Below are 19,635 nucleotides of genomic sequence, written 5' to 3' on the forward strand. Positions count from 1 at the left end.
ATATGATGTGTGTATGATATATGGTATGGTTTTCTGCTAATTTTCAAAATACTTGGAAGTTGTGTTCATCTGAGCAATCTTTGACTGGCCTAATGTTCCTCTAAAGTGATTGGGAGTTTCTACTTAGGGTACAGGGAATTCATGGAAATGATGGAATTAACAGGTCGTATATCCAGCGTTTTTATTAAAGAATAATGCAGATTAGTCAAGTGTTTCTGCTTATGCAGCATAGTCTGTAAGTCAGAGATTACAGAAAGCATGTACGGCAGAAAGGGATGGAGAAGAGAGTTGGGAAGGCTGTAATCTTGTTTTGGATGGCAGTTCAGAGATGACTTAGATAAGTCCTCATACCTTGTGTATTCGCTGTCAAAGCACATCGTGGTAGTAGTACCTCAGGCAGTGTGAATAACATCGTGCTTCCAGCCTCGACAGGAGGATGGCCCAGGGAGCAAACTCTTGTTTAGGAAACTTATAATGTGTTGCTGTATGTTAAAGCAAGGTCAGTGAACCTGTGCCTGTCGCTTGAGGGGGAAAATGAGGAGGTTTCTGATGCAACTAAATGCCCGCAGGAGCTTACTCCACGACTTTGAGCAGAACCCTTAGACGTGCTACTACGTGGGAAATCCAGCATTTCTGCTGATATCAAGGGCTTTAAATGTTTAAGTGAACAGAAAAGACGAGTGCTTTAATTTGCGCACAACAGCTATGAGGCCTGTTCTAAAGTCTAAAAATGTTTCAGCTGGGTTTTTGACAGCTGAAAGAAATCTTGAGCCTGAAACTGTGCTGCACTATCAGGTATGCTCTAAAACCTGGGGAAGAATTTGCTGTGTGCACTGACTTTGAGAAGGCATTGTGCATTTGGAGGCTCGGATTGAATTAATCAAACAATAGGTTTAGAACCGCAAACACTGCAAAACTGTAATATTATTTCTAAAGGTAAGTGAAGAACCAAGTGTAAAGTATTTGGTAGAGAGAGATGACTAAGCTGGATGTCATATCGCTGTCCTCAGCTGATGTCTTTAGATTTTAATCAGCTGATAAACCAGGATGTTTCTGCAGATAAACATTCCTTTGTGCTAAGGGCTTTTCAGCAATTGAGGTCGAATAAAACTTAAATGAGGGAATGTAAAAAGGGGGAAAGTTTTGGTTCAACAAAGTACTACCCTAGCACTTGATCCAAAAAGCTTTCTGCATTAAAAAGTACTGTGTCAGCTATAATTGGGTAATACTTAAGCAGTAGGCCGTGTTGTCCACCAAGTTACAGCATGCATGGCCTCTTGAAAGAATCCTGAAATTATTTCTATAATAGCTCTGCAAACAGTTACCAACTGTCCCTGGGTATTCTGCCGTAAAGGCTCTGCTCTGTCCCGGAGCACTGGATTCATTCAGCTGGTTCAGGTTCAGCTGTGCTTTAATTAGCTGACACAGGATAAGGACTGCTCAGGAGTACGGGCAGCAGATCTGGCTCTACTTCCCGAAGGTGCCCAGGCAAGTTATCTCCATACCCTGAAGTGTGACTGTCTCAAAGAACAGCACAAATCCGAACATATGGATTTCAATTTTAGTGGTGTTTCTGGTGGGAGAGAAGAGCACGATGGCCAAATTGTAGGATCTTGGCATTCTGCAGGGAACCTCTAGATCTGATTCAGACTTGTTGCTTGGATCTGAGTCACTACATAGCTGTGAAGATGTACTTGACTTTTTTGTCTTTGAAAGCACTTAATCTTTCCGCATGATGTGCTGCCATTTAGTTCTGCCTTGCCTTTTAACAGTTCCTGAAATGCTGTAGATATGGATTATATTAATGTAGCTTTTAAATTTTTGATGGACTGAAATAGCTTCAAAAACTAACCTTTTGAAAACACTTGGGTAGGATGCAGGACAAGCTTTTAGCAGCTTCCTTTTTCTAGTAGTACGCTATCTCCTGTTCCAGTAAGTGAGGAGCTGCGACTGACCAAGGTTATGCTTGGCTTCCTGACCCAGGAAGAGTGCCTCCAACTGATGTTGCAAATACTTTATTATTTTTTTTAGATCTGAAAATCGCAGCTATTTTCACGCTAGTACCAAGGATGGAGGCTGTTTGTACTGCATGGGTGCTATACCTATTTGTTCAACACGTGAATAATCAAATTTCATTAAGAAAAATAAAATAAAATAAATTTTCTCCATGGTGCAATAAAACTTTATTTATGAGAGGGTTACCAACGTTTCGTGTGCATGGTCCCACAATAATTAAAACGTAGGCTTTCCTTCCTTCCAAAATTGTTTGTCTTCCAGGATTTGGAAGACTGGAGAGAAGCTGGTGTTGCATGGTGGTGAGGTTTTGTGTTTTTCTTCTGTTTTGCTGGGGCACGGCTCATGACAGGCTGCACACAAAGTGCGTGCTCTTGAGTCTTGCACTGTGTCCTCCGGAATGATGGAGCAGTCTGCACGCTGGGCCCTTAATAATTGCAACTTGCCAGCTCTGCAGCTTGTGCCAGCGAATAGATTTTGAAATGATAGCATCTTAGCACTGTGAAATGTTCAGAGTGCTGCAGAGAATTTTTTGGCTGGTGGTGTCAGCAGCAAAGGGAGGAACCTCTGAACCATGTCCCCTTTTTTCCTTGTGTAGTTTAGGCACAGCTGTCTGGGAAGTGAAATGCTCTTCCTTCTGGCCTTTAGAAGCTCAATTTCTATTAACAATACAGGAGGAAATCCCACCTTTTTTGTGTGTGTATGCTGTCAATTGCTGGTTTAAAATATCTAGTGGCTGCCTGGAGTGCTTATGGAGTTATAATCAAAACTGAACTCTTGCAGTGAATTTCTGCTCAATATTTTTGACCTAGCTCAAGTTAGCACACAGGTATGTTACCTACCTCTGCCTCAGGCTAAAACTTCCTTTAATAAATAAAAGAATGGTTTCTACGTGCCCTCCCTTTCCCTGTTGTTTATCTGGATCATTTTGTCATCTTCAGCATTTGGTAAGGTATAAATGCAAGATATCTTTGTTGAGTTGCTAGGATAAATGGAGAGACTTAGGGTGAAACTGCCATCCTTTTAATAACATCTGAAGATCGTAGTTCCTTGAGTCTCATTATAGCTACTTGGTTTAAAAAATAAAAAATAAAAGAAAACTCAACAGAATAAATGTTTGAACAGGGTTTGAAATCCATACAGCATTATGATTAGCTGTATGCACTTCAACAAATCTTTTTTCTTCTTGTATATAAAGCTCTTGGCTTACATCTGCATCCACTCTTCTCGTATTCTGTCTGGAGCCTGGCACACTAAATAGTGATTACAGAAAAGATAAAAATTCCATTTTTGTGTTTGGTGTTTAAACGCCGATCGATTCCTTTGGTGGCATGTTAAGTAACAGCATGGTAGACAACAGAAGGGGCTTATTTACAGCAATCTGTCTAAATCCATTTCCAATTTATTGTTTAATATGCCTTTCTACTTCAATTCATTTTTACTTTAAAAAAAAAAATGGAAGCAGGCAGGAGATTATTTTAAGGTATTGCTGGAGAAGTAATCACTTAGTGGTAAACAGCTTCCAGTTTTTAAGGAAAAGTTAATGTGTTTGAGCTGAAACAGAAGTTATGGGCTTGCTCTAGGAGTTAATGGATAAAATTCAATGGCCCATGCACTTACATAACTTGACTAGATGATTGCAATAAACCTTTCAGGCTTTGAAATCTCCTCTTTGTTTTGCTGTTTACAACTGACCATTTCAAAAAATGAACAGATTTTTGCAAAATGAGAAGCTAAGCTAGAGAAAAACACAACTGCAAAGTCTATAGCCTGGTACTTCTGTTTGCTGACCTGTTTTATAGGGACAGAAATCCAGATCCTTAATGCAAATTTACCCTAACCGTGCAGAGTAGATAACTTCAGTGTTCAAACAATGGCTATTGTAGTTCACAGTTAAAATACAGATAAGGAGGGGATTGCGCTGGTGGGTTTTGGACAAAAATGTTAGGCCTTCTACTATGCAATCAGAATTAATGGGAAAAAAGGATAAAAGTGAAAACTTACGTGAAATGCAGTATTCCAGGTAAGACTTAGCTCCCCACAAATGAGATGCTTGTTTAATAGTGAAGGCAAGTCGGTCCTAGAAAACTTGCTGTGTTTTGCAGATTGCTTAGATATCCGTCTAGAGCTTCTGTTGAAGGAGTATCATCAAGTTATTTAATTTGCATAAATGAGTCAAATCCCATGCAGCATCCTTGAAGAAAACCACTAAAAAAAGTAACATTATGGTCCATGTGTGCTGTCTGGATTTCTAGAGCTCAGACATAAAATTTAAGAAAAAAAAAAAAGCTTCCAAAATAATGTCAGTGTCAGCAACCTGCTCATTTTGACAATGAGGGAGACTGGGTGTATATGCACATATTCCCCGTGACAGTGGTGGCATGCTGCCTGTACCTTTACACACTGCTCTGCTAATAGTGATGACATGAGCATAAAAATTGCGTTCGGGGGGGGAAGGTAAATGTTTATCATTTGCATTGACTTTTTTCAGTAGTCTGCTTAAGTTGGTTTTCAAAGTGTGATTTCTAGCACAAAATGCTCTGCTACCAGACTGCTGCGACTGCACCTTCCCTTCAGGGGTACGCTGATCGTGGGTGCTGGCAAGTTCACTGAAGCAAAGACACTGACGTTCGTTTTCTAGCACTGAAAGTCACTTCAAAATTAATGTTCAGACATTGTTGACAGAACTTGTCAGTGACTCACAGCAGGCTTTTCGGATACAATGCTTTAATAGTGACCTGTGAAACCAATGTAAGTGTTATAAGCTTGCTTACAAGTGATACAGTTAAAAGAAATATTTTAAACTTTTAACACTTACCCAAGTTGAATTAAATTTAGTGGAGCATTTCTGAATTGTATTGACTCATGTAGCTTACCTGCCCAAGGCTAAAACAGCTCCACAATGCAGCATGTCTGTCATGGCCATCTGCAGCTACGTCTAGCCTTAAAGATTGAAAAGGTACTTCTAGAAAGGTATGTTGATCCAAAGGAGATTAATATCGTGTTTATCTTGTGTGAATCTTTTGTCTGGCTTCGTTTGTACAGGGCAGTAATGTTGTAAGCACTGAAGGCAGTGGAACAGATGAGTCACGCTGTGCAGACCTCTTTTTCCTTCGCCAGTGCTAATGTGGAGAAAAGTCAGGCCTTTCCAGTCTCCACGAGCAAGAGCCTAGGAAGAGGCTCTGTACAGGACTTAAGGATAAATAACTCATATTCCGTCTCTCCAAAGCCCAGTACTGTAGTTTGGAAAGGTCTGAATGACTGATGTCTGTACTCCGTCATTTTCCCCTCATCCTTAATGTGAAGCTTGCAAATTCCTGAAGTCTTTCTCTTGACGTGTGGCTTTGACCCAGCTTAGCTTAGCCAAACTCAAAGATTTTTACGCATAAATTTGAGAGCAAGACGTGATGTCTCTACTAGACTTCCTGCTGTCCGTATGCCTCATTTGGACTCCACATAATGCAGTGGCAGTCTCTGTGGCTTCTTCTTTTTTAATAGAACTGGAGGATGGCATGCTGTCGTGTCAGGTTTGTTTGCTTGCTCTGCAGGTATTTACATGCACATTGCTGACCTCTATGAACAATGGCTCGAAGCTGTGCAGAAAATTTATTTCTCTATTCATAGTATCTCATATTGAAAACACAAGCACAAGGTCAGCTCCAGCCCAGTACTTGAAGATGTTCACCCTGAGCAAGGAGGCTGAAACTGCTTTTTAATGGCTTTTAGATTGCTCCTTGTCCTCGTGAGAGTTAGGTGCTTTCTGTAGGCTTTGTGCAGATGTTGGTCTGAGTCCTTCGAGGTATAATTTGAACTGGTCTTCCATCTCCTGAGCTGTTGTGTGAGGGAGCTCAAGATCCACCTTTCCTTCTTAGTGTATTTCAGATAGAGAGCAATCCACCTGGGTAGCTTCTTCTAAGGGATGTTTACAGGCTGCAAGTCAAAGGGAAGGGAGGGAGGTGCTTCTGCAATTCTGGTTCAAGGTGCTGAAGTCCCAAGGAGAGGTGGGATGTAAAACATTCTTCCTAGCTTCTTGTCAGCTTGGACGTCTTTTTGCTTGTGGGATTTTTCCCTTTTCTTCATTGTGCCTGATGTCCCCTGCTTGCTTTGTAGAGATTTGGACATCTGGCATAGGGTGGCACAGTGGTGTTGCAAGGCTCTGAGCTGCACTCTATATTTCTGGTTAGATCTAGCCCCTAGACAGCCTTATAATGCCTTATAGTGGTGGGTGGGAATTCCAGGGTAACTGCAGGTAGCAGGTTTTACAAGTGTTGAAACACAGCAAATGGCGGAACGGGCAGTGGCATTGTAAGCCATTCTCCTTGTACTGCTGATCCAGTCCGGAGAGCTATAAAGAGCAGACAAAAGACTTTAAAATATTGAGTTCTCAAACTGGCCAGCTGTTCCTGTGCCCAGTATGACACTTCTGCACAAGCCGAGTGTGCGGGAGGTTGGCAGAAGGCTGCTGGCAGGGAAGGTGTGGTGTGTGAGGCCTTCCAGGGCTCCTGCTGGCACGGGAGCATCCTGGGGAGGAGAGGGACCCATGAACACGCCTGGCAAAGCAGAGATCTTGTAAAACAAAGGTGCAAATCTCACAGAAATGGTAGCGTGTGCTGTGGAATATTTAGTGGGGTTGATGGGGAGACCTGGGGAACAGACAGCCTTATGGCTGGTCTGGGCACGCACCCACTGGTTTTCAAGGTGCTCCGATCATGTTGTTGACACCAGCTTCAGACTGACCTGAGGACAAGCTTTATGCTTCCTCTTTTCCCCGAGGCGTGCTGCTGTCCACTGTGTTCAATTTGCATTACTATTGAAACTTTTTTCTTTCACATTTGGTTCCTGGTGCACGGGTTCATTTTCACACTTAAACATACTTTTTTGTAACAACAGGTGATATGTGTAGAAATCTGTGTAAGAACAGCGGTATTTAATGGGACAGTTATGCAGTTTAGTTTGATATTTATATCCGAGTTCAGCGATGGTCAGAAGCCCTTCCAGGAAGGGATGGTGTGCCGCTTCACCACAGCTCTGCTGCTCTGGAGCTGCACTGTCCTGTTCCTGCGAGTTGGGATTAGGTGAGGCCTTGCAGTGCCTCTTATAAAACCTGTTTGCCCTCAGCAAATGCCAACAGGTGAATTGAAGTTGTTAGATTGCTGGTGACAATCTTAATTTTGTGTCCTAATAGGTGCAGATTGAAATTTGGGAAAGTACACCACAGATTTCAGTATTTGAACAGAAATAAAGATTTAGAAGAGTAGAATTAATAGGCTAAAGGGGCAGTGATTATTAATGTAAAATGAGCTATCAGTTTTGATTCAGGTAACTTCATCAGGTGGAAAATAAAGGAACAGATGATGAAGATGAATAACGATGGGCACAATGAAAGAAATCAGATATACCATCTAAATACAACTCCACCGTGCTTTTTCTTTGAAGTGGTCACTTCTTCTGGGTATAACTGCCCTTTCCTGATAACCAGCCTTTACTGGCAGCTGTCTGGTTTTCACCACTGTTATGCCTATCCCATAGTGTGGTCTCACTCTCCCTGTGAAGCCCTGAGAAATTCCTTTCCCTCCATCTTTGTGTCATGAATATTTTTCAGAGAATATCCTTGTTAGCTCCAGGTGACACAGGTAGAAGTTCAGTAATAGTTCTTCACGCTGAGAAGTAGCTGTGTGACTCCTTGTCCGTTTCGAGTGCCCATCAGTGTTCCTGCAGTGAAAGTAGATCTGAATTGCAGGAAGGGAAATGCTCTGATATTGATACTCGTTGATATGTGTAACCGAGTGTCTGGTTTCTTGGATGAAACTCAACTTCTGCCAGGTCTGTAAAATGTCTTGCCAGATAAGTCAAGCAGCTGAGTGTAAATCACTCTGTGATCCTTGATTTGAAAGGATCTGGAATGATTTTTAATCTCTTGAATTGGAAAAGAAAATCCCAAGCAAGTTCTAATGGTTCATAGGGCAGCTCTTAATCAGGTTGAGCTCTATTTCTTGTGCACCACTTGTTTATTACCCTCTGGCCTGGTAATACAGCCAGCACAACTCACGCTGTTTGTGCAGTTCCTTTGCTAAGGGTTACCACCCAAAACCAAGCAAACAGAGCATGCACCTTCAGCTTCTCTACTTCACTTGGACATCTTAGCTTAAATCCGTCTTTGATGGTGTTGTAAGCTAATACGGACGGTGCTGAGCTGGAGTCAAGAAAGCACTAGCAGCGTGCCTTTCCTGATGGCTATAGATAAAGGATGCTCTGACAGGGATAACCTGCAAAACCTTCACAGCAAGGCTCAGCAGAGCTTGTCTGCCAGACTGCAGTGAGATGTGCTCCAGCAGACAGAAGGGAGCGAAATAGCAAGTAAAATGCCCAGATGCCCTACTTGTGCAAGACAAATCTAGGCATGAAAATAACGAGTTTGTAGTTTATTAAAGCAAATGGCATCTGTGCTTTTAATGCCAGAGTTATCTGATAACCCTGCAAGGTTACTATGCCAGCTGTTGCTTTTTATTGGTGGTGGTTTAGTTTGATTGACCCATTAGAGTGAGACTTGAAGCCTCTTGCCCTCTGAGTACTTCCCTGCTTTAGCTTTTTTTCTTTATAGAAATTTGTAGTCTGTGGAGCTTGCTCTGCAAGTCACATGAATTAAAGAGAAAAATTCTCATTCTTAGAGATGTTCTCTTCTTGATCCTAAATCCTATTTAAAATATGTATACATATGTATCTCCCTTGTTTTCTGGGGATGTCAGTGCTTTTAGAGATGTATCGCGGTTTTATTTCCACACGCCATAGTCTCTTTGAACCAGAATTCACCCCATCTTTCATTTGCTAACTTGTTCCCAAAGCACTCATTGCTTTTGAATTTCAGGAAAAACATCATGAAAAGAGCAGCTCTAATTGCATTCAGTGCAGGCTCATGCCTCATGTGAAACTTGCTTTTAAGTTGAGCAGCAAGAGTCTTAATAAATGACCTTTTAAATCTTATTTTTATTTTGTTCAGGTATAGTAGTGTGCTCATTAATAATGATCCTGCAATAGGTCACCTATTAAAGCTGTATTGTTAATTAAATAGGAAGTAAGATGTATTAGATGTTTTCAAAATGAAAATGGGAGCTTTTAATAGATTCTCTGATTAAGAATACTGGTCTGCATACATGATGTTGCGCTTGGAAAAAAAATCACTTAGCTATAGATAAAGTAGTGTTTTGAGGCAAGCAAAACTTGCTTTCTTCCTCATCCCTTTCAGGGTTAAAAACTGCCTGCTTGTGAGAGTCTGACCTTGAGGAAGATGTATTGTCTTCTCTTACAGGAAGTGGGAGGCTATCAAAAAAATGTTTCACAAGTTTTTTGTTTTTTTTGTAATATATCCAATCTTTTGTTTAAAAGGCATCGTACGTGAGGCAAAAGAAAGACCCTTACTTTGGTGATGGACAAAGGAAAAAGGACTGGCATAACAAAGAAGCCATAAGGAGGGACTTAGAGCGTGTGGGTATGTACCTAAAATTACTGTGCATGTTCTAATACAGATTGTACATCAGTTTGATTTTACTTAGTAGTCTGAGCGCAGAACATATTGTTGAACTTCAGGGTCAAGATGCTGTTGGCATGATGCAACAGTTATTGCATGGTAATCCCAGTTAAAGCTGCCTCCACCAACTCTAAAATAACCATTATGAGATGAAAGGATGTTGATAACATTCTGGTATTTTTAGGATAGGTACAGTATTGATTTTTAGAAGCTTACTTAAAAAAAAAAAAAAAAAACGAAGCCTTTCCCAAAAGTGGTAAGGGATCCAGAAAGAAAAGAGGTGTAAGAAAAATGTTGTTGATCATAACATTCATTCAACTTTTATTCCATTGTCCTGGATTTTCTCTTGCATTATATAGAAGGGTCCATTTTGAGCATCACAGCTTTACACTGGTGTGTCTGCAAGGGCTCTTCTTCCTCTGTACAAGAACTCAGGTTGTTAAATATATATATCCATCTGTGCTGAAAAAAGCAACATCGAGGTATTTAAACCATATGTATTCTTCCTGCTGTGAAACAAAAAATGTTCTATAGATCCTCCCCAGCATTGCCATAGCCCCTTCATCTGTTTCTGATGTTAGAAGGAAGACTAACTTGTATGATTTCCACAGCTGAGTCGTTTGTAGCAAAATCTCTTATCAAATAAAATTGTTAGGTTGATATGGTTCACCTAGTGCTAAGTATGACATACAGCACAGACCTAATGAAGGAGTTTTGAAAGGGCTATAAGATAACTGCTGTCCTTTTGATATATGGATTAGTTTCTGGCCAGTTAAGCACCAATTAGTAGTAACGATGCATGTTTACTTTCTGTCTATAGGAAATGGAGAACAGGGAAAACCTTACCCAATGACTGATGCAGAGCGGGTGGACCAGGCATACAGGGAAAATGGCTTTAATATCTTTGTGAGTGATAAAATTTCTCTGAATCGTTCCCTTCCAGACATCAGACATCCAAAGTGAGTACACAGTTTACATTTCAACAAGTGAAAGTTTACAAGCTCTAAATTACCACATCTGCAAGAGTGTGCTGTCTTTATTTTATGGTCTTTTGTATCTTTGTCAAATACAAGCCTTTCACAGCTGGGTGCCTGTTGGCACTGCTGTCTTACTCATAAAGGACAGTGTGTAATAATTGCAATGGGAAATGGGGGAGACAAACCAGGAAAAAAATGACTTTCAATTCCAAAATAGTTAAAATTACTAAAATCTTGCAGCCCTGCACAAAAGGAATCTTGAACTTAAACAAGAGGTGTCACGTTGCAAGAGATGAAGGAAGAAGGCAGTTCAGTTCCTGAGCCCACGGACATAGCCAACAACTTTTAGCAGCTAACAAGACAGAGCTATTTCTCTCTATAGTACAAGCTGGTGTAAACGTCTGACTTGCTTCACAAGTGCACTAAGCACAGTTGGGTAATAACTTTGTCACTAAACACTGTTTGGTTCTTAGGTTTGCCTGTAGCTGGAAATGACCATGAAATTTTTAAGAGCAGAACAAGACTGGGGTAGCTCCACTCTGTGTGAAGAAGAGTTTTGTCAGCAATAACATCTTCCTCTTAAAAACCTTTCCAGGGCTTTTAAGTAGAAACTAGTTCCAACTGAATTTTGGATTTTGAGTTCACCTGTTTAACTTTTGTTGATACAAAGCTGAGAGGTTTTTAAACTGCAGACTTTAATTTGAAAGCCTTGTTAGACATTTGAGTGAAAGCTTGTTTTGTGTAAAGCCATTTTTATCACAACTTAGTGAATCTGAATCCAGCATTTACTTTATGTATTAAGTATAATTTGCAGAAATTGGTTTTTATAATTTGGGCATTTGAGAGCTCCTCTTTAGCTGTCACAGCCACCTAACCATATACTCTATCTTGACACCCTTTCTCAATGTATACCCATAAACCGGCGTAGTGAGTATAGCTCTATAAATGCTTTAGGCATACAGCTGAAATGTTTAAGTATAGAGGTTGTTCAGGTAACTAAAGATGTTTGGTCCGCTAATACTGAAATTCTAGGACATAGTTTGAGATTGCTAACTTAAATAGTTTCCTTTTGGGGCTGCCATGGGCTTTGAGAATTTAAGCTTTAGACAATACAAGTATTTCCTCACCTGAGGTGTTAATATATCACCTTACATTCCCCAGTGCTTCACAAAGTTGCTGATTCCTCATTGCTAATTCTGCAATTTAAACTTTTTAAAAACGTGAAACTTCTGACTCCAGTCCCCAGTTAAAATTAATAAGTGAAGTGTCTTAAGTCACCAACACAAGCTGGGATTAATGATCCTGCTGCCGCTGGTTTTGCTTGATGTTTGACACATCCTTTCTCCCAAAGTAGTGAGTTATAATTGCAGAGGTCTCAAGATGAGGATAAACAACATGTATATAATGGATGCTAGGATTAGGTAGGCAGGGAATGGGGCTGCATTTAATGGAGATCTTCAGTAAAAGGAATTCACAACTGGAAAGGTCTGTTGTGCATTCCCTGCCCATTAAAAGAAAAGATACGCTTGAGGTGCTATGTTTCATGTTATTTGGGAGCTGGATCAGGGCAATTCATAATGAAGTTTGGCTGAGGTAAAGTCCGTAAAGAGCACTATAGAAAGAAGCAAGCTGTGTTTTAAAGCACTTGTTTTACCTAGCCTTTTATCTTTGGTAAGAGTATGGGAATTCAGAGGTTTGGAAGTGTGCCCGGAGGTAGAAGGGAGTGTAAGCACAAGGTGAACTGGTGGAAAAAAAGAGATCTGCCCTGCCTTTTTACTATGCTTTGGAACCATGGTTGAGGTTCTTCCCAACAGCTGGCCTGGAGAGGGACAGAAGCAGCCACTGTTTGCGGCAGTGAGGTGCTGGAGCTGCTGTGCAGCTCTGCAGCCCCGGGAGAGGGGAGAGCCCTGTTATCTCCACGAGCTCTGGCCGGTGTTCCCCTGCCTGGGCAGAGCTGCCAGCTGGCTTGCGTCGCCTGTCAGGGTCTGGAAATCCCGTGGATTTCCAAACACTCATGCTGACACTGAACCAGCTCGCTTCTGAGATGTTCTGTGTGGATGTGTGTGAACCAGTGCCTCACCTCTGCTTTTAAATGTGGAAACCTGCAGGGCACTGGGGAAAGGAGCATGCTGGATCTACCTTGTGCACCCAGGTGATGCAGCCTTTTGTTTCAGCAGTCATGTCTTCCCCAGCTAATAGTTCCTCTATGTGCCTCTGTTTTTTTTAATATTAAATACTAATTTTACAGGTCTTGTAAAGCAATTGCTGATGTGATAGCTGGAAGGAAACTGTTTCTTTCCATGTTTAATGGTTAAACTTAATAGCTAAAGTTTCTACTTGTTCAAGTCAGAAAATGAGAATTGCAGTTTAAGAAGTGTTAGAAGAGATTTGGGGGATCTTGTTTCATACTGTAACAGAATTATAGATAGTAGCTACCTCAGAAGAAGGTTGATTGCAATGCCAAGGACTGGATGAAAGCAGTCCATGCAGCTTTATTTTGCATCTTGAATCTGTGCATTGCAGCCATAGCCTGCAAGCTCTTGGCAGTACCCCAAGACAATTCATTAGACCCAGAATAAGCCACTGTCCTTTCACGCAGGCACCACAGTCACTTCCTGTAATCACAGATTTATTGGGCTTGTATAACATAGGTGTATCCTTCTCCATTCCCTGGGAAAGGCACCAGGAAAAAGCTTCCAGTGCCAGAGCTATTTTGTTCCCATCTGCCCTTCTGAGAACAGGGAGGGAACCACCTGTGTGCATGCAATCTGCTGTGCGTGTGCTGAAATCCTACTCTGCAAATCAGCTCTCATGTGATAAGCACAGTGTTGTGGCAGGGCGGTGAGTGGAGGATGGCCTCTCTCCTGTGACAGTGGAAAGAGGACAGCCCACCCTGCTAGCCCTGTCATTAACATGTTCCAAAAATCTGTGCTCATGTACTTACCTCTGTCTGTTTTGCACTGGACTGGGGTTTTGGGAATGTAATAGATTTACCTGCTAGTGAACAGCTGCTAGGTAATTTTAACTATAACTGTGCTTTGTATGGCCTTAGGTCTTACCTGTTTAAAAAAGTTCAGATTCCACTCCCAGGGCTGCACCTGCAGGAAAATAAACACTGCACTTACTGCATTAGTCTGAATGTTCTTCGGGAGGCTATCTGGAAAAGACACCCGCAAGAGAAGGGAGCATTACCCCTATTTCAGACTTAAGGGAGACTAACGGCATGGGGGAATGCCCACAAATTCGAGGGGTCCATATGGTGACTCTGCGGACCTGAGTTTCCAGTCTCATTCCAGTTCTCCAGTGCTTTGTGTTTAAAACAAGGTAAACTAGACCAGGTCAGTGTTGTCTTGAATAAGTGTTTTTTTTAGGCAGTTACATAAATTGGATGAACTGAGTTGCTTGATGGAAATTACTATGGAAGTGTTAGTGTTTCTTGGCACCACCTTTGACCTTATTCTATCTATGTCCAGCTGCAAGAATAAACTATACCTGGAGAAGCTTCCGAACACCAGTGTGATCATACCATTCCACAACGAAGGATGGTCCTCTCTCCTCCGCACAGTGCACAGCGTCCTGAACCGCTCCCCTCCCGAGCTGATAGCAGAGATAGTGCTGGTGGATGACTTCAGTGACAGAGGTATGATAATTCACGAGTAACGTTTTATCCTATCTTTATCTCTGCTTATCTACCTAAGGGATCAATGAACTTGCAAACAGGTGTGTAAGGAAGGTGACTAGAGGATTTCTTTCTGGCCAGCAGCAGAGTTCAGGTAAATCTTGTTCCAGGATATTTTAAAGGCCAAAAGTCTAGCAAAAATTATGTTCCATATTCAGTTTGTGCTATTTTAGCTATTGATAGCATAGGTTGTCCTGTGTTTTGGACACCACAAAGAGGGAACCAGCTGAGCGGGATTAGGTGTTTGACATTCAGAATTCAAAAACAAACAAACAAACAAAAAAAACTGGGGTGGGAGGGAAATAGCTCACTCCTCCATATCATGTTTTCTTCTAGGTACAGAAAAGAGATACAGAAAAGAAACCTTGATAAAAAGGTTTCCACCTTGGACTTGCAATGATTTGGCTTTTCTCCTAAATGTTGTGCCCCTGGAAAGTAAATCTGCAGCATCCAAAGCTTTGACTGCTCTCCCTTGCTGACTTACACCCTAGTGCAAAATAGGGAGAGGGGTCTCAAGCAAAGAGTAATCATTTGGGATTGGGTTTAAGCGTTACATTTGAAGACAAAAAACTGCTGCCATAAGACATCACCATAAATGGAAGAACCATTTTTAGTTGTTGCAGCAGCAATGTATACTAGGAGTTGCTGAAGGTACTTGTTCTGTAGCAGAAAGATGAGATTTTTTTTCTCTGAAATATTTACACGCTGTGTGATTTAAATAAAGATAGAATTTAGTTTATGTCTTGAGGTAAAACATGTAGTTTGCACCCTTGCTATGGTGAAAAAGGCACTCAAGTGAAAGAGGAATGGATGTCTGTCCTGTAGACATTGCAGAGTTGTTAAGATCAGGTGGAATTTGAAAGCCCTGTGAAATAGTTGGCTCTCCTGTGTTGAAGAGGGTACAGTGACTTTAAGGGACTATGGTCAGATCTAGCAACTGTTTTCTCCATTAAAATTACTAACATTATTTAGCTTCTTTACGAGCTGCAGAGTTTGAGTCCTGCCACTGAGATTATACAACTGAGGATAAAGCACTCTGTATGGATACTAAAGGAGGCATCTTCAAAATTCTGGCACATAGGAAACTCCTAAAATGAGCTTATGAGTATTTAGTGTTCTGACCTTTATTGACTTTAAAATAAGCACTACCCACTAGCTACAGTATTTGTTCTAAAGTATGTCTCTAATTAGTTTGCAAGCAAGGCATGCTGGTTGGAACAAATCAATCAGTTATATGAAGTATTTCTTTAGAGGATTTTCAGACTAAGCTGGGAGATGAAATACCCTCCCAACAAGGTCTCTTTATTGCTACTCAGTCTAGAAGCAAATTAGACATGCAGTAACCACAGCTGGATTGTACAAACAAGTTTCTTATGGGAAAAGTAGAAGTAATGAAATCTGGTCTTCTGTGGATCTGTTTTCCTTGTTCTCTAGATGTGTCCTTCTGGCCAGGTGACAGCACTTCTATGGCTCTCCCATCTCCGCTCCTCCTCAGTCCATGCACATGCCTTCTGTCCCTCTTGCTCTGTTCCACCTGCATCTGACAAGATGCGAGCTCTTCTAGTCAGTCATCCATCTTCCATACTAAGGTTGCAGGAAGTAGCTCAGATCGATTTGCATGCAGCAACCGTTTACAGATGGACACAGAAGACTGCTGGTGTTGGACAGGGAGCTGAATTGTGAAGGGAAGAGAACGAGACACAGGCACAGTGTGCTAATGAAAACCTTTTTTTGAAACCAATGTTTTCCCGCTAGCTCAGTTGATCTATGCATGTTGAGACAATTACTGGTTAGGATGAAGCATATTTCCTTCCCTGCTGTCAGTTCTGTATCTGCACCGTGGCATTTCCTGCTGGCAGCTTCTCCTTCTCCAGCAGTCGGTGTTCTTCCCTAACCACGCTGGAGCTGGCTTCCACATGCCTCCTGGAGTTTAAATAGATCCTTAGTCTTCAGGAGGCAGGAGCGCTAAGTCCTAAATACATAATCTTGACTCAAAAGGCTGTTGGTTAGAAGTTTGTTTTTAATTTGTGTTTTTTTTAAAGTCTTGCTTTAACCCAAGACCTGAAAACTGATAATTTAACACCTCAAATTGAGCTGTGTGAAGGAGCAGAGGCTCTGGGAAAACTTTTACTTCGTATGTATGCTTGAGAAAGCCACATTCTTGGATATGGGCCGTTAGATCACTGCTCTGGTTATTTATCTCCTGTCCTGAGCTGATGACCATCACCACCTCTGTTCCACAGAACTGGTGAGCAGTTAATAGTGAGGAGAGATTTTCTTTGAAAATCATAAATGATTAGTCTTCTGTGTTGTCTGCCAAGCGGAATGCTATGCTTCTGTTTCAAACACTAGTCCCACAGATTTGTAACAATCTTTCTTCTGAAATTATAGAACCATTGTTGAACATGGTGATAGCTGGAGGGCCTGTTTGAGATCATAGAAGCATGGTAAGAACAGTAAATGTCAGCTTCTTTCCCAAAGAGATCAGTAAACAGTCATCGTAAACTTCTGTGAATAGCAAAAGATGAGAAGAATAATCGTTCAATAAAACCCTATTACTTTTTTAATCGAGAGATTACCCAGACAAGATAAAATATCAGATATACTCTGCTGTACATCCTGGTGGCCTTTCAATTGAAGGTTGTCTAAACAGACCTCTAGCACTTTAACAGCTCATTAAAAAGACTAACCTTCAGAAACCGGGCTATCCCCAACAAGGAAACTGTATCCCTCTTGCTAGCACGTCTTGTGAACTGACCTGCGTTTAGGGTTAAAGGCACTGGAATTTGCACAGCTGCCCTTGGGGTTCTCTTGTTAGTGTTGCTCTCTTGTTCTGCTATTGCACTAGTTTCTGTAGGTGGTGATTAGTGTCAATCCATCAGTCTTTTTTGTCTATCTGGTCAATTCTCATACACGGAGAATCTTTATTTCACATAAAGAGGACTTAATAATAGAAATAGTAAGTATGGAGACACATCAGGAAGTATGTGGAGACACATCACGTAGCAAGTATGCTGCACACATCAGTGGTTTTCTGACTTTCCTAAGTTTTTCATCTGTTTTCAAGCTTGAGAGTAAGAAATTCTTGGTGTGGTTATGAAGAGAGTTGAGAAGTCAGCTAACAAAGTGACAGGAGAGTGAAGACAGATTTCTGGGTTAGTTGGCGGCTGCTGTGTTCTCCAGCATACCTGAGAGGCAGCTGGGTTGCTTTCATTACTGGAGCTCTTGGACAGATGAATCATCTTCTGGAAGTGTCAACAGCCATTTATTTCTTAATTTGTTTGAGACACAATTCTGTGACCTTTAACAATAAATGTTTTTCAGCCAAAAAAGGCTGTCCTGATGACAACAAATCGTAACAGCAAGCAGCAAAAGCTTTACAAGTCATGCTTTTGAAATGTTTCCTTTGCTTTGTATATGAAAAATCTGAATGTGCTGGAACAACTTGCTGTCTGGAATTTTGTTGGATGTCTGAAATATAAAGCAAATGATCAAAATCGAGCCTTATTTCAAAGTTAGTGCTGGATTCCATATCAACCACGTTGCTCTGGGAAAGCCCAGCTGTCAGTGGGACCAGTCTAATGCCGTGCAGCAGTAGTGTCCAGTTTGCCTGAGCAGCAGGGCATGCTGTTGCCTCCAGCAGCTGCCTTTGCTAACACTGGGCTTTCTTTGTCTGTGGGGATACCCTTGTTAGATGGTCTTCATAATCTGGTTTAAAAGAAGCTGCTATCCGGCATGTGCCATTGGTCGCAATGGAGTAAATATTATGGGGCGATTTATAGTTGGTCTCTGTTATCAACATAGCATTCCCAGTAGGACTGCTATAATAACTTATGCTTTTTTCCCCCCAAAGTTTGTGGGGATGTTGGTGATATAACAACTCTCTTTCCCTGACCATAAGCATTTAAAAGCAATAGGCAGGCTTTAATATGCAGAAGAGTATAGGTTATATTAGAGGGAGAAGCCAATTCAGTAGCTATTTTTGGAGAGTAAAAATGAGCTGCCTGACATTGTTTTTTCCTGCATCCCAGGGAGAACTGCTGAAGACCCATGCTAAAGACTCTCAGCTATATCATGGTGGTCCAAAATAACACCCTCTGGATAAGCAGAAATCAGAATGCTATACATGTAAATTATATCTTCAGAATTCCTGATCATAAAAATGCTTAGTTGTGGCAGTCCTACGTGGATTTGTGGCTTTGCTTTTCATTTATATGGCTATTCTTTAGTTCTGATCTCAGTTAAATTAAGCCTTTTCATATGCTGACTTGGAGGATACTAATTATATCCCTCAGAGCTTGTTGTTACCAGAATGGCCCTAAGTAAACTAAAATGCTTTTTTCATGTATATCAATTTTCTCCTGGGGACTGTCAGATGTGAAACTTGTTTGCTTTTTGATTATTTAATTACAACGCTGTTGAGCGGTAAGCGAGTTCCATTATATCATAGAAATGAGGAGGGGAAGAGAAGTTGAAATGCAGGTCAGTCTGTAACACTGCAGGTTTTTGTATCGACTCTGGCGTTTTATTATTGCCAGCAGGCAGTGAATAGCAGACAGGCAGTTTGTGGCTCTTCGGGGGCTGCTTCTGTTTCTAGGTGAACAATCTGAATCTACAGTTGGGAGAAGTCAAGCTGTTCATCTCAAGTGTGTCTTGTGCAAAATGGATTGCTGGTCTCCGTCTAATTCTTGTAGCTTGCATGAGCAAGTGCAAAGCTGCCCTTGTCTCTTGCTACGTGAATGTTCAGCCGTGAGTTAAAAGAACATGGCAGAGTTCCATCATCAAGGTCTTAGATAAAGATGTTCAATGGTATTAGCACTGATATCAACCCCTAGGGTACACAACTAGTGACTGTCCAGCCCCCTAGCTGTTGATTACAACCCTCAGGGCCTGAAAACTCAGCCAGTTTTCAATCCACTGTCCACTTTCCTAGCAAATATTTCAATTGGTTTGTCCATAAGGATGTTATGAGAGGCAGCATTGAAAGCTGACATGCCTTTATAGGTAAGAAAAACTCCAAAATGAGGGAATCCAAATGTACTGGAAGAGTAGACCTAATAAAATGGGCTGCAGAAGCACGTTGTATGCCCCAGTGCCATAGTTGCCTTGTTGAGTCACCAAAAGGCAACAGCCTAGGCAAGACATACCTCAAAAAATTGAAGAAATGTTTGTGTTAGTATGATTATCTGGAACGAACTGATATCATGTATTTTCTGACCTTCCTTTAAATTAAAAAGTCATATTTTTACCTTTTCACCTTTAGCAGTAATTGAAAATTTTAAATTATTCAAGGTATTGTAAACCTTGTGCTAGAAGGCTGTACCTCTTGTTGAATGTCATTTGAAAAAAACATCTTGCCAGGTACTTGGGGTTAGCTACGTGCAGAAGAAAACCTTCACACAGGCGGTTCAGAAGTACTTTGGGTAGGTATTTCTTATTTT

The 19,635-nt window shown here is 41.2% G+C and overlaps 1 protein-coding gene across 3 annotated transcripts in view; it reads left to right on the forward strand.

The window, feature by feature from the left end:
* GALNT10 (polypeptide N-acetylgalactosaminyltransferase 10) overlaps positions 1-19,635 on the forward strand; it is an 86,215-nt gene that overhangs the window by 31,553 nt on the left and 35,027 nt on the right. For all 3 annotated transcript variants that reach the window (XM_040573422.1, XM_040573421.1, XM_040573424.1), the window contains exons 2-4: positions 9,397-9,499; positions 10,359-10,497; positions 13,989-14,155. In XM_040573422.1, the coding sequence (XP_040429356.1) occupies positions 9,397-9,499; positions 10,359-10,497; positions 13,989-14,155 (409 nt within the window). The remainder of the gene's footprint in view (positions 1-9,396; positions 9,500-10,358; positions 10,498-13,988; positions 14,156-19,635) is intronic.

The sequence above is a fragment of the Cygnus olor genome, chromosome 14, assembly GCF_009769625.2.
Source record: "Cygnus olor isolate bCygOlo1 chromosome 14, bCygOlo1.pri.v2, whole genome shotgun sequence".
Lineage (NCBI taxonomy): Eukaryota > Metazoa > Chordata > Aves > Anseriformes > Anatidae > Cygnus > Cygnus olor.